General features: G+C 42.8%; 1 protein-coding gene across 1 annotated transcript in view; it reads left to right on the top strand.

Annotated features, from left to right (window-relative positions):
- The first annotated feature begins 357 nt into the window (after positions 1 to 357).
- NXN (nucleoredoxin) overlaps positions 358 to 14,366 on the top strand; it is a 168,501-nt gene continuing 154,492 nt past the window's right edge. Inside the window, exon 1 of the mRNA XM_072639889.1 lies at positions 358 to 847. Coding sequence (XP_072495990.1) covers positions 467 to 847 — 381 coding nt within the window. The 5' untranslated portion in view covers positions 358 to 466. The remainder of the gene's footprint in view (positions 848 to 14,366) is intronic.

The following is a 14,366-nucleotide window of genomic DNA, read 5'->3' on the forward strand; positions in this document are numbered from 1 at the left end:
TCCGGGTCTCCGACTCCTTATTTGTCCACGCAGGTGGTTGGCCTAGCTGTCCTCTGGGGTCCCTTTCAGCTCTAGATCTAGGATCCTAAAGGTCCCTAGACCCCAAACCAAGGGGCATTTGTCCGGCAGCTCCATCTCCACGCACGCTGCCCACTCGGGGCTGCCGCTTTTGGTCCCATCTCCAGTGTCCCTCCCGCTGCGCCCTGGCCTCAGCGCACCTCCCTGACCTTGGGGCTGGGCAGCCCCCCGGACCGCGGGCGCCGCCGTGGCACCACGGAGCCCCCTGGCGGCCCTGGCGGGGTAGTCGGGCGGCGGCGGCGGCGGCGTGGGGGCGGGGAGGGGGCGGGCGGACGGCGCCGCTCTCCCAGTCCGCATTTGCCTCCTGCGCGCCCGGCTGCCCGCTGTTCTGTGTGTCGGAGCCTCGGGACGCGGCCAGGCGGCAGCCGGAGCTCGCGCTCGCTCCAGGATGTCGGGCTTCCTGGTGGAGCTGCTCGGCGAGAAGCTGGTGGCCGGCGGCGGCGAGGAGGTGGACGTGCACTCGCTGGGCGCCCGCGGGATCTCCCTGCTCGGGCTCTACTTCGGCTGCAGCCTGAGCGCCCCCTGCGCGCAGCTCAGCGCCAGCCTGGCCGCCTTCTACGGCCGCCTGCGGGGGGACGCGCCGGGCCCGGGGCCGGGGAGCGGGGGCGCGGGCGCCGCAGCCCCCGCCGGGGCCGCCGCGCCGGAGCCGGAGCCGCGCCGCCGCCTCGAGATCGTGTTCGTGTCCTCGGACCAGGACCAGCAGCAGTGGCAGGAGTTCGTGCGGGACATGCCGTGGCTGGCGCTGCCCTACAAGGAGAAGCACCGGAAGGTGAGCCCCCGGCCCGCCGGCTGGCCGGCCAGGCACGTCTGGGAGCGCGCAGCCCGGCCGCCCGGCCGGCCTTTCTCTCGCCTCCTGCCCCCTGCCACGAGCCTTCCCCTCCTTTCCTCTCGCCCCGCGCCTCCTGCCCGTCCCCGCCGCACCGCCCGCTTCGCCTGGGGCTGAGTCCGGGGCTCCCGGGGCTCCTCGAGAAGCAGGCGGCAAAAAGTTTGACATCCGCGCCCCGCCCCCGGCTCCGCGTTCGTGTTGATTTCCCAAAGTGGGTCTGACTTGGCCGAGAATGCCGAAGACCCCCTCCTAGCGCCCTTGGTTTGGGGCTCGAGGTGAGGTGGCGTCCGGGGAGGATTCTCCTGGGTTGCCTCGCTCCCTTTCTCTGCCTTCTCTACCCCACCATATTTACAGCACTGAATTAGGTCTGACTGCTTTCAGATTGCGATCTGTGGGGTGGCCCGACCTGCCTTCTTCCCCCTTTCACAAGATATCCGTGACGAGAAGAATCTTCTTGGGCTCCACTGGGGAAATCAGTTTTTTCCACTCTAAAGGACGGAGCCCAGGCCAGCCAGATGTTGCAGGAGGGGCCCCTTCCTTTCCCTCAGCCTATTGACTTCTAGCTGATATATAGTCTGTTGTGGGGGAGGGGGATTGGCCCCCTACCCATAATGCCAGGTCTAGGAGGCTTCCTCCTTTTCCTCACTGGAAAGAGCGTCCAGGACTAGCTTCATTGATATAGATGCCGTGGTGATCGGTGCCCTGATGCTCCTGCCGTATAAAGGGATCTGTGACAAAAGGTTAGCAAGTGATTTTGAGAAGAGGCCCCCAACACCTTCTTTAGTCCCTTCCTCTCTCCCCCGTGTCCTGAGCAGCCTCGGATGAATGAGGGGCCTTTTCCCTGTATGGGATGCCTGCCCGAAGAAGCCCTTCAGCGCCTCGGTAGCTAGCTCTCCTTTAGGAAGGCTCCTCTAGCGTGTAAGGGGAGCTGGTTTTGACCAGTGGATGTGCCTGCATCTCGGGTCAATTCTAAGTAGGTATAAATAAGATTTTCCATTTTAGATTCAGGTAACTGGTAGCTGGAGATTGAGATTCTCCGGAAATGAGAAAATAGGTGGCACTGATACAGTACTGTCTTTTTGAATTTCACTGGAGATGGGAAAAGGCCGGAGAGTGGGTCATAGTCTGGATGGATAGGGGACTTAGTGAATAAAATGAAGTTCTGAGGCCAGGAAAATCTAGTCAGTTATGAATCATTGAACATTGACCTTTTCTCCTAAGAAACTCAGTTTATGAGGTGGGCAGGAGAGTATGTAGAAGTATTTGGGGTCATTTAGGGAGTGGAGTGGTAAATGTGTCTTATATAGGAGTAAATTGCCTAAAAATTTGATTAGATTGAGGGAGCAAAGCAAAGGTCTCATTTAGGAAGTGGTTTTAAATGTCTTGAATAAATCTTTGTTCCTTTAGAGTGAGTGAGGCACCAGTCTGAGCTTGGAAATATGTAACACAATCTAATAAATACATTTTGTAAATTTGACTTTGGGAAGGCATCTCACCACTTTAATTCAACATCTTTATTTGCCAGGCACTGAACTAGATACTGGAGACATATCCATCAAAACTGATGCCACCCTTCATTACTCTTCATTACGTGAACAAATTATTCTTTTTAAAAAAAATATAATTTTATCGATGCCCTTTGTTTTCACTGCACCTATATTTCCCATTGTATCCTCCCACCCCGAAACCAAAAGGAGAAAAAACATGGTCAGCAAAACTACTCAACCGTAGTAAGTCTGACTCCATACAGCATTCTACATCAGTAGCCCCACCTCCCCAAAGTGGGGGGTGTGTGTGATGTAGAATGGAGCTTCTGCGGGGGAAAGGGGGTCAAGCTTGACCATTAATTAACGTTTGGTTTGGATTGCCTTGTTCTTTCCGTTGAAGTTGTGGTCAGTGTATATTGTTTTCCTGGTTCTGCTTTTTCACATTGCCTTAGCTCCTCCAGGTTCTTCTGTGCTTCTCTGTATTCTCCATTTCTTACAGCACAGCAATTAAATAAGGTAAATTTGCGTTCTGGATTATTTTGCACACTTTCTACATAATTAAACACATTTGTATGGCATTTTTTAGTTGAGCCAAGCATTTTGTTCACAATAGTCAAACGAGGCCAGTAGTGTGTAAGCCTTGTTCTGCTGGCTGTCCAGATTCAGTTTGCTTGGCCTCAGGAAGCCTAGAAGGCTCCAGGACAGTACTGGACTCTGAGAAGATCCAGGTACTCTGACCCAGGCCCATTGGTCTTTCCACTGTGGCACAGTAGTCATTAATATGTGCAAATAAAAGCATGCATGACTAATGAAAAGTACTGGGATATTTGTTTTGGTTATTGGTTGTTTTAAATTATCCTGTAAAGGGGAAAAAGTCAGGTTTATAAAGTTGTTTACCAAAAGGATATCTAATGTTCCTATGGCCAGTTTTAGTGTTGCCTAGCATTTAAAAAAAAAAATCAGTGTTCTCATTGGTTAACTAATAAGATTTGCTGGCATTTGAAACTCTGTACTTTAGTGCCAGAATATTCTTAAAGAAAAACCTTTAAAAGGGTAAGACATGTTGCTGGGTATTTTTCACTGATAAAGAATGGAACTGAGATACAGAGGAAAGTTATTTATCTTACTTAGAAAATAAACATTATATACTCAGATGAACCTGGGCTTGCTTGATTTGAGCACAAATTCATCCAACAAACATTTCCTAGTAAATACATGAATGAATGAAAGACCATGGTGTTAAGGATGCCAGTAGTGGAGAGTTCAGTCCATATGGGTCAGTTAACTTGGTACAGAGAAAAGTTCTATGACTGCAGACTGCACCCCTCTTTCATAACAGCATGAGAGATTCTTCATGACTCACTCAATGCAGCTCATCCCTGCTATGAAACAATTCCTGAGGCTTTGTTACTCTCCTAATTGTATTTCACTATTATGGATTGTGAATGCTGGAATCAGCAGCCATTTATCGAGCACCTACTGTGTGCCAGACTGTGTAGGGCACTGGAGCTACAAATACAAAAAAACAGTTCAGCATTATATTCCGTTGGAGAAACACTATATGCATGAACCATCTGCAGCCTACATATATCTATATATTGCACATAAATTCATTTGAAATAAACAGTACAAAATAAATAGAAGTTAGTTTCTCCTGGGAGTGGGGAGCTCTGGAAAGGCCCCTCTCTCTAGGAGATGAGTTTTGAAGGAAGCTAAGGCTTGTAAGAGGCAGAAGTGAAGAGGGAATGCATTCTCGAGATGGGGAGGGGGGGTGACCTGGGCCTAGGCCCATCGTGACTGAAAAGGCAGCAAGGAGGACTGGAGCGCCTGAAGGGAAGTCATGTGTAGTAGGGCCGGAAATCAGTCAGCTCGTGCACATTCCAAAGCATCTAACAGTTCCAGGTTCCCTCCAGGGCCTAGGCACCTAGTTTGGTCTCAGACCTGAAGACTCATCCCAGGAGCCAGATGGACTTTCTGTTGCCAAAAATAGAGATAGCAACAGGGAGCCATGAGCGCTTTTTGCACAGAGGAGTGATATGGTCAGACGTGTGTTAGGAACTTCACTTTGGCAGCTGGGAGAGAACAGAGAATGAGGAGGGAGGCAGGGAGTCCAGTTAGGCTATTGCAGTAATCCAGAGGAGACCCCGAGTGCCTGAAATATGACTGTGTGAGGGAGTGGGAGAGCACACAAAGTCAAGAAGACCTGGCCCTTGGCTGGATATGTTGGGTGAGGGCAGTACCATTGCCAAGGGATGACCCTGATGTGGTGAAGCTGGGTGCCTGGAAGGTGTGTAGGGCCCTGGGCAGACAGAGCAAAGTTAGGAAGAAGAATGGGTTTGGGTCTTTGTAAGTGACCAAGAACCCTTTTCAGGGGCTCTTCCCCTCCTCTCCCTCTCCCTGCCCCTTTCTTAACTGTGAAACAGGAAGCCTCTGTCTCTTCATTGAAAGTGACATTTCAGTAGTGTGATTCTGCTTCTTGGGGTCTATTACATCAGGAGAACCTGCATTTCTGATGGCAGTCATTTCAGACATTTAAGCACCTTCCATATGCAGGGCAGCACTAATGAATCCAAATCCCTCCTCCTGAGAAGCTTACGTTCAATTGGGGGATATGACATGTACATGGTAAATTAAATACAAGGTCATTTCAGGTGCCATTGGAAGGGAGGATTCAGGAACAGGGAGCTCCTGAGCTGATCTTTCAAGGAAGGTGAGTGAGTGCATTCTAGGAATGAGTGTCAGCTTGTGGGAATGCCTGGAGAAGGGAAGTGGAATGTTCCTCAGACTAACTATTCATTCTTACTGATGGTACAGAGAGGTTTCTGAAGACATTGTAGCCTGGTGCAGTTTTCTGAAATTCAGAGTATTAGAGGTCTGAGGGACATGACATATAATATAATTAGTATTAATATAAGTGACATAGTTGTGAAGAAACACTTGGACTCCCCATCCTGTATCATAAATGGTTGGTCTTCTAGCACTGCCTTGGTTATGACATCTCACCTTTTCTTCCTGGACTGCATCCGTACTTTTTCACTGACTGTAAAAGTAGTATTTCACACCAAAAGGAAATGAAAGTTCCAGATTACTAATTTTTCTAAGTTTCCATTAACATAGCATCAGGAAAGTAATAACTAGTGTTCCTTAAAGCCCTTCACATCCTTCTTCCCAGTGGAATAACAGAGGATTATGGTTCTAATTATTTACTGGTTGGCATTTCTCTCAAGAAAATTGAAAAATTATGTAGGGAAAAGAAAATGCCATGTGGCATATCTTTTTTTCCTGTTCATTTCCCTTTTCTATAGAAAGTGGCTTCGAGGATGAGCCTCATATATTGTGTGCATTTCTGTTCAGCCCTGCACCCCCATAAGTGCTATGAGAAAATAATATATAAAAAGATTATAGGGTCTTAGCTACCCCCAAGAAAGCTCAACCTGTTCATGCTTGTTTTAGTAGGAGCTGTAAAAGTAATTTATGCTTGAGGTTTTACTTGTTTTTTTAATATACACTGATGTTATGGAGCTGAACGGAAATTTTAATCAAGAGATAATAGTACCTTGTGGGTTAAGTTGACCAGGGCAATTATGTCATGATATCAAATTTGTTTGAAAGCCCCCCTTTCAAACAGACAGCATTTCTTGGATTAATAAGCAGGTTTTTGGTCATTTTTATTTCTTATATGTTCCCAAATAGATAGAAGATAACGTATTTACTTTGGAAAGCTGATACACCAATAGACTTTGGAGTATTTTGTGTATTCATCTAGCCCAGCTTTAGAACACCCAGTACTCATGAGATAAACTAGAGGGGGTCAACTCCAGTCTGTAGCTGATTTAGTGATACTTAGCTTGTTTGTAGGTCATCCCTGGTCTGACTGGTACACCCGTGGAAGACTGGATCATTTCTATGGCTACCCTACAAGGCTTTTTTAAAAAAATTTTGTTTCATGTATCTTCTGTTTTTATCTGGAATGATCCTGGAGGTCCCAGAAAAAGACTAGATGCTCAGGTCCTCCTTAGAATAAGCTGGATTTCCTAAGTACTTTGGATTATGGAAGATCTGCCTAGGACTTGTCATAAACACCTGTTTATATAGTATATAAAATCTTTAAAATTTTTTTTTACAGTTTCCCCTCCCCTGAAATGCATATGACCCATATGAAAAGGTAAAGTTTTCTATCACCACAGTAAAAATGTCTTTAGATCTCTTCTTTTTTTTCTCTCTCTTTCCTCCCTTTTCTTCTCCCTTCAAAAAAGATACTCTTCCAAATGGGAATTTGAAGCTGCCATTGGATTAGTTGAGGACTTTGTGAGAAAAATGACTAAGCTGTCCATACCCCATCTTTCTCTCAGAGAGCAATCAAAGAAATTCAGTTTCCATATATTCTCAAATATTCATAGCAGTTCATTTTGTAGTAGCCAAAAAAAATGTGGAAACAAATAGTGGGGAATGGTCAAACAAATTGTGTTATCTGAATGTAAGGGAATATTATTGCATATTAAGAAATGATGACTGAATAATTCAGAGAAACTGATGTAATCAAAGGAATCAGAATCAGGAGAATGATACACACAATTATTTATATAACATTAAATGACAGCACAAGTTAGATCAAGTGCAATGACCAGTGTTGGGCCCAGATGACTGATGTTGGAATATGCTTCCTCTCATCAGAGGTTTTCTGTGGTTATGGAATATTATGACTCTCATTCCTTCCTGGTCAATGTGTTGGACAATTAAAAAAATTTTTTTTGTTATTCTAACTTGACAAATGTGAACAAACATGAACATTTCTATATACAAAGGACAGAAAAAGAGTGTTATATATGAACCTATAAATCTCCTTATGTACAACTTGTTTTATATCTTTTTATTTTTTAAAGTATATACTATTTTCAGCATATTCATTCCAAAATATTTTCTCTCTTCCATTTCTGTGCACTTTAAAAGATGTTTCATTGACACACTTTTTTTGGCATTGCTATTAATAAGATCCTTCTCTCTCTCTCCTAATTCTCCTTTCTTCCTTCTCCCCTCTCCCAAAAATGAAAAAAAAATACTCCCCTTATAACAAGTTAACATGGTCACTGAAAACAGATCTATTTTTGACCATATTGGAAAATTTCTGTCTCATTCTATATCTTTAGTCTTTCACCTCTTTGTTAGGAGCGGGGAGCAGGCTTTATCAGGCGGCATTTTGATTAATGCTAAGTTTTTCAACATTGTTTTTCTTTACAATGTTGTTGCCATACATAAATTTTTCCCCTGGTTCTGCTCACTTCATTCTGCATCAGTTCATACAGATCTTCCCCATATTTCTCTGAAACATTCCTTTCAATCTTTTTTATGGCACAATTACATTCATATACCATAATTTATTCAGCCATTCCCTACTGGACAGTTTTTCAGAACTGTTCCATGTTTTATTTTTAATAAGAAAGGGTAATGTAATGTATGGGCAAGTGATTATGGTACACAAATTGCATCAGTAAAACATTTTGAAAATACAATGGGGCTTTGTAAGGATAACTGAGACAAAAGTATATAGGAAAAGCATTATATTCACTCTTAATATATAATGTGGTGGGAAAAGCAAGACTTTAGAGAACATAAATGCTCATGTCAGAGAGAATGGGATAAATAGCATGGGATAAAAGATTGCGATAATTAGGATGTTTAGCACTTTTCCTAGAAAGCCTAGGTTGGAGATGGGTGTCATGGGAGGCTGAGTTTTTCAGAACTATGCCCAGTCTAGTTTTAAAAGACTGAAGCAAAAGGTCTTTCTTCCTCCAGGAGCTGACTCCTTTCAGATAGTTGCCTCAGATTTTTTCATTTCTGCTTTCTAGTTGCTTAATCACACCCCACATACCTTGGAGATAAATCATAGTGGTTGGTTACCACAACTTGAGGCTTTGGAATTTATCAAATTACACAATCACAAAGCCATTGGAAGGTGGTGGTGAAACACCCCCCCCCGCCACAAACGCACACACAAAACAAATAGCCAATACCATGAGAATTTTCCAAATGTATTATTCATTCAGTAGGCATTTGAGGACCTTGCTCTGTGCACATCATTGAAACCTCCCCTCCCCCTCTCCCCCCATGATGGGGCATGGCAGGGGGGAGGGGGGCTACAAAAGAAATGGTACTCCTCAGTAGTTTAGACTCTTATTAGAGAAACAGCTAAGAGAACAAGTGATCATAGGAGACCTCAGTTTCTTTAAGCTCCGAGATATTGTTAATAACAACAGATCTTTCTCTTTTTTAATTTTCTATTCTGTCCATAAGCTGTTTAGGCCCCTAAAGTCAAAACATGATGGCCTGCCTATAAGAAATGGTTAAAGATGGCAGTGTCTTTTCAGTTTAATTTCTGGTTGCAAGATTTGCAAAGCACTGTATACATACTTTGGGCCTCACAACCATTCTGCCATTAGGTAGATACCTATAGATATTATTATTATCACATATTACAAATGAGGAACTAGATTCCTAGAAGTTATGCAACTTGGTGCATGGTTCTCTATCTAATAAGTGAGCGGAAGGATTCCAAGTAAGATGTTTACTGACTCTGAATAGTGTGTGCCTTTCCTCTATACAGCTGCCTCTCCTTATAATCTAGTGGTTGCTAAGATGATTAAACGTTATTCTGCTTACACTAGTCAGATTTGGTCAGTTTGGTAGATTACAGGGTTGTGTTTTCTCCACATTGGAAACGTGATGCAGCACAGTGAATTAGCAAACATCTGTAGCAGAGGAAAATCCTTTTCTTTTCCTTCAGTAGGATGGGCTATGGATTGCTGTATGAAAGGTTTGTTCAGATATCAAGCCATTTTGGGTTCAATGCACATCGTCCAATAGGCTGCTTCAGTCTGGGTTGGCCTCAGATGTCCACCGCTGCTTGCTGCTGTTGATTTATCATCTGATAATGGTTGGAAAAGCTAAGCCAAAGCAAGGACAAAAATGAGGTTTGGGGGCTAGGTCATTGGTTTACATTGGCACTGTTTTTATCTCTTGCCCTTTTTGGGGGAGAAGGGGCCTCATCTTACATCCATACAAATTTGGGGACGCAGGTTTAGAAGTCCAGTGTTTTGGACAGAAAGACAAGTTGAGAGATGCTGTGGGACAGAAATGTCCCTTTAGCAACACGCTAAAGGAGATTCAAGTGTAATTGGGAAGTGTTTAACAAAAATAAATAAAAATATGATAAAACTTAGCTTAGATTACATATTAAAACTAATGCAGTGTGTTCCCAGGGATCCTTATGTATAGATTAGTGCTTTGTTTCTATTGGGTTTGACACCTTTGATGTTGTGGTCAGAGAGCTGCAATTGGAGTCAAAAAGACTTGGATTCACATTGCTCTTCAGGTATTGGGGGTGAGATTCTGGGCAAGGTGCTTAACGTGTCTGCGCCTTGGGTTCCTCATTTATGAAAAGGGATTTGAACTTAGTTGCTTCTAAGGACCTTTCTGGCTCTCAGGCAGTGACCCTGTAAACTGTGGGATTTGCTGCTGCACTGTCCTAAACCTCACAGCTATCCCCTTTGGGGCTTAGGAGCCCAGAAGAGTGGAGGATTGCCAGGGCTCCTGAACAGGGTATGTCAGAGGTTGATCAAGACTGCTCTGCACAGTGTTGTTTAGGGGAGCAGATTAAAAATTGGGCAATCCTCCACCCTCTCTGCTTTCTAGCCCTTGATGGCTAGGGGGTAAGGGATTAGCAGGAAAAGGAGATTTGCTGTTCTACTTTATAGCTCTCTCTTTTCCCTTACCTCCTGATTTCTCATCTGTTTACCTGTCTGATTTTAAGAGTGTTTAATGTCCTTAATGTGCTTAATTAATTTTATCTTTATGCTTGTTTAAGGATGCTCATTGAACAAATTGGTTATGAATTTAGTTTCTTACTGTCAAGCCTTCCAACTTTATCAGGCCTCTTTGTTCTGTTTTAACCTTGTGTTTTACTATTTTCTAAATAATTAAGACCTTTTTGAATCATTCAATCCAGCATTGAATTATAGCTACTATCCTAGTCGCTATAAAGGGCAGTGGTCAATGTAAGTAAATGAAAGGGAATTTAGAGCCATCAAAAAGCTCGTAGAACATAAATGTATTTTCTTTTTGTTGAAGAAAAGCAGAATGAGGAGAGAGACCATGTGGTTGTCCAGCTAAATGTGAATGACAGTTTTCTTTTTCTGATACTTAGTGGCATTATAAAGATACGAAATGAGGAAAATTTTAAAGAATTGAAATGAGTCTCACCTCCTCTCTCTTTCCCCCAAAATTCCAGAATTAGAGACAGAGGAAGACAGGTATTCCCTAGCTATTTTCACCCCCTTCAGCAGTGTTGTAATTTAAAATTAAAACTTCCAGGAAAACTGTCCCTTTCCCATCTCTCCCTACCCACCCTAGTCAGCGATTAAAAAGCAGTTGGCATACAGTTATTATAAATTAGCTTGTGTACATGGAGAAAGTGGAGTATGAGTAAAAAACAGTTTGTAAATGTCTATATGGTTACTATGAAGAATGGACAAATAAATGTAAAAAGCAACGTCTTGAGATCCTTTCTTGGGTAAAAAGTGAATTTCAGACCTTAGACACTGAAGGTTCATCTGGTTGAAACTGTTTCAACAACCCCCCTATATATGTCATTTATTTTTGGCAGGGAAGGAGGGGAGAATAAATTATTGTTCTAGATGACATTTGTGAGCACTTTTACTTTCAAGTGACTTTTTTTTCCTAAGTTGAGCTTAACATCTTTTCTGTTCCATACAGCAACCAAGAATTGAACACTTCAATTTTGCTGCCCCATAATCGAAATGTTTTCGGAGACTGGAGGGTGAGTTAGCACGGTCTGAGCCCAGAGATAGTCCTAAGTCAGGGGAAAACCTGATAAAGTGTTGTGATTGGAAAATCTGCTCCCTTCTCTAGTATCTACTCTCTAGTTAATCCATTCTTTCCTCTTTAAGGAGATAATTAAGGAATTTTTTTTTGCAATCAACTTGTTTTTAATATTTGTATATTATTATAATAGGGTTTTAAATGAACTCTCATCACATATATGCTATGGAGAATGTGGTTCCACTTAATTCCTTCAAGGATATTTAAATAAAGAAATAGACGTCCCAACTGAAAAAAGCTCATGCTTATTTTAATTTATACAGCAGTATTGCCCCATAATCAAGTAACTGATCATGGGAAGGAAAGGAAGGAGAAAAATCTGAAAACTCAGTCCTCGATTTCAGATGTGTCATCCTTTAAGTCCAGAGGGCAAAATGGACTTTTTTTTTTTCAGGTCAGTTAGTTTAATCTTTCACCTTCTGTTTACAGACCTGTACTTTAGGGCAACTAGGTGGTGCAGTGAATAGAGCACCAGTGCAGGAGTCAAGAGGACCTGAGTTCAAATCTCACCTCAGACACTTGACACTCACTAGCTGTGTGACCTTGGGCAAGTCATAACCCCAACTGCCTCATCCTGGGTCATCTCCAGTCATCCTGATGAACATCTGGTCACTAGATTCAGATGACTCTGGAGGAGAAGTGAGGCTAGTGACCTGCACAGACCTCCCTCACTCAAAACAAAGTCAAATGCAAGTCATGTCATCATTTCTCTGATGGCACGGTCTTCTTCAGCAATGAAGGACGAACACACACAGACCTGTAAGTGTGATTTTAAGAAGCATTTTGTATTTACTGTGTGTCAGCTACCTTTCTTCTTCGGAGTTTGAAACGCACGCCAGGCTTTTTTCCTATTCATTTTCCTAGTGTCCCATAAGGTAGATAGCAAGAAGTTCAGCATTTTGACCTCTTTAAAAGCGTTTGGTGGAAAATAAGTGAGGAAGTAAGGAACAGCTGTAGAAGAAGAGCTCAGAGCAAACACAGGATAAGGTTTTATCACACTTGGTATTGATGACAGAGAAAGAAAGACCAAGTGTTCTCAAATTCACATTCTTTTGTCTCTGGGCTCTTGATTTCTTCTTCTTAAGAAACTTCAAGGGACAGTACTGAAGTATGTGCATCTAGAATTCCATTAGAAAAGAGTATGAATTCAGAAAAAAATAAGGGGGAAAAGTTTATGCTTTTCTGTTTAAGTGTGCATTTTATGGACCCTCTCCATCACTGTACATTGTACTCAGTCATCTAATAAGCATTTATTAAGCAGTTTTTGTGTGCTATTTGCTGGAAATAGAAAGATTGAAATCCAAAAAAAAAATCCCTTTTCTTAGGGAGCTTACATTCTCTCAGAGGAGACATGCCTATGTAGAGAGAATAAGTAGAGAGTACTTTGGGAGGGAGGGGATGCCAGCACTTGGAGGGGGGAAGATCAGGAAAGGTTTCCTCTAGAATTGCCAGGCTCTCAAGAGCAAGAGATACAAAGATAAAAGAAAAACAAACTCCCTGCCCTCAAAGAGCAAACTGGAGGATGCAGCACAAAGATATGAAATCTACAGATTAATTTGAGAAAGGAGACAGCATTACTACTCCTAGAACCTGGGCTTGAGGGGCCTTGCAGTACTCACAACTCTCAGTGAAATGGCAGACATGTGCTGTCCTCTATGACAGTGAGAAGTACGGTAATTGGAAGTTGTTTAAGTTTTCTGATTCCGCAGCAGAACCACGTAATGGAAACTTTAAGTTCTGTGGCATCTGTGATTAAAAACAAACATGAATTTTTTTTGGTGCTCCCTCTTAGATCAGATTTACTGTATATTTTTATATGTACTGCAACAGTTTAACCAATTTAGAAATAATACTTAAAATTAGATGTTAGTGTTACCCCTTCCATGGTTTGAGAGAGGATAGGGTCATAGAACTGAAGGGGACCTTAGAGTCCCTTTGTTCAACCCCTTTATATTACAGAAGAGGAAACTGAGGCCCAAAAGGAGAAAGCACTTTGCCTCTGGCTCTTCTGAAACATCGGCATAGACACCAACTGAAGGTAGATTCCTGTAACATTTTCACAGTCAAGACGTTTTGATCTTGGGTTGTTTTTTAGTAGTCTCAAGCTGGGTGTGGTAAGATTGGCTGTGTGGGGGATAAAATTTCACTTTTTTCTTAGGGAATTTTATCCAGATGACTTTGTTTTGCTCCCCCCCCTCCCCCAGTAGAAATTCCTAGGATGAAAATCTGTATGGATTTAATCTGTTTAAAATCAAAAGATATTCCTTCTCCCCATCCCGTTGCTCCCTCCCTCACCCCCTCCTTTTAAAGTGTGATCCAGTCAGCACAGTATTCTTTTGATCATGGTAACTTGCAGCACCAGCCCCTCATCTGTTACTCATTGCTCAAGTTTTGATGTGAAGTAGAAAGACTGGACAGAGTAAAATGTCCTCGAAAATCATGGTGCAGCCGCCAACAGACCTCTGAATGGCTGCAGATCTGGAGGCTTTTTCAGTGGTGTTTTCAATGTATTTCAATTTCCAGCTCCCATCATTTTGCACTGACCTTCCATTTGAAATATTCTCAGATGATGATACATTGTTATTCTTTAAAATATTATGCTGTTTTAAAAAGAAAACCTTTGCCTAAGGTGTCTCCATTCTTTTGATGGCTGGTAATACTTATACTTAGGAAGTCTACAGTTTGCTGGAAAGCACAATCTGAACCTTTTGGGGTATCTGCCATAGCTCCTAGTACCAGGCCTTTCATTTAATAAGCATTCAAAAAATATTTGATTGAAGCTATGGAACATCTGAACATTTTTTAATTGGGCACAATTGTATTTTGTCAGTTAATAAGAAATGGGCTTTATTCTTTCCTTAGAGTCAAGAGAGTTGAGGGGAGATAAACTGAACCATAGCTCCCCTTTTTTCTTTCACCAGTATTATTGAAGTTCTCCATCCCCACCCCACCCCAACCTGACTTGGAAAGAGCCCTGGATTGGGAATCAGAAGATGTATGTGCGTCACATCACCCCTGGAGGCCCACGGGTTTAACTCAGTGACCACCAAGGCTCTATTAGATCAAATCTGTCATCCTGT

This window comes from Notamacropus eugenii, chromosome 2, assembly GCF_028372415.1.
Source record: "Notamacropus eugenii isolate mMacEug1 chromosome 2, mMacEug1.pri_v2, whole genome shotgun sequence".
NCBI lineage: Eukaryota > Metazoa > Chordata > Mammalia > Diprotodontia > Macropodidae > Notamacropus > Notamacropus eugenii.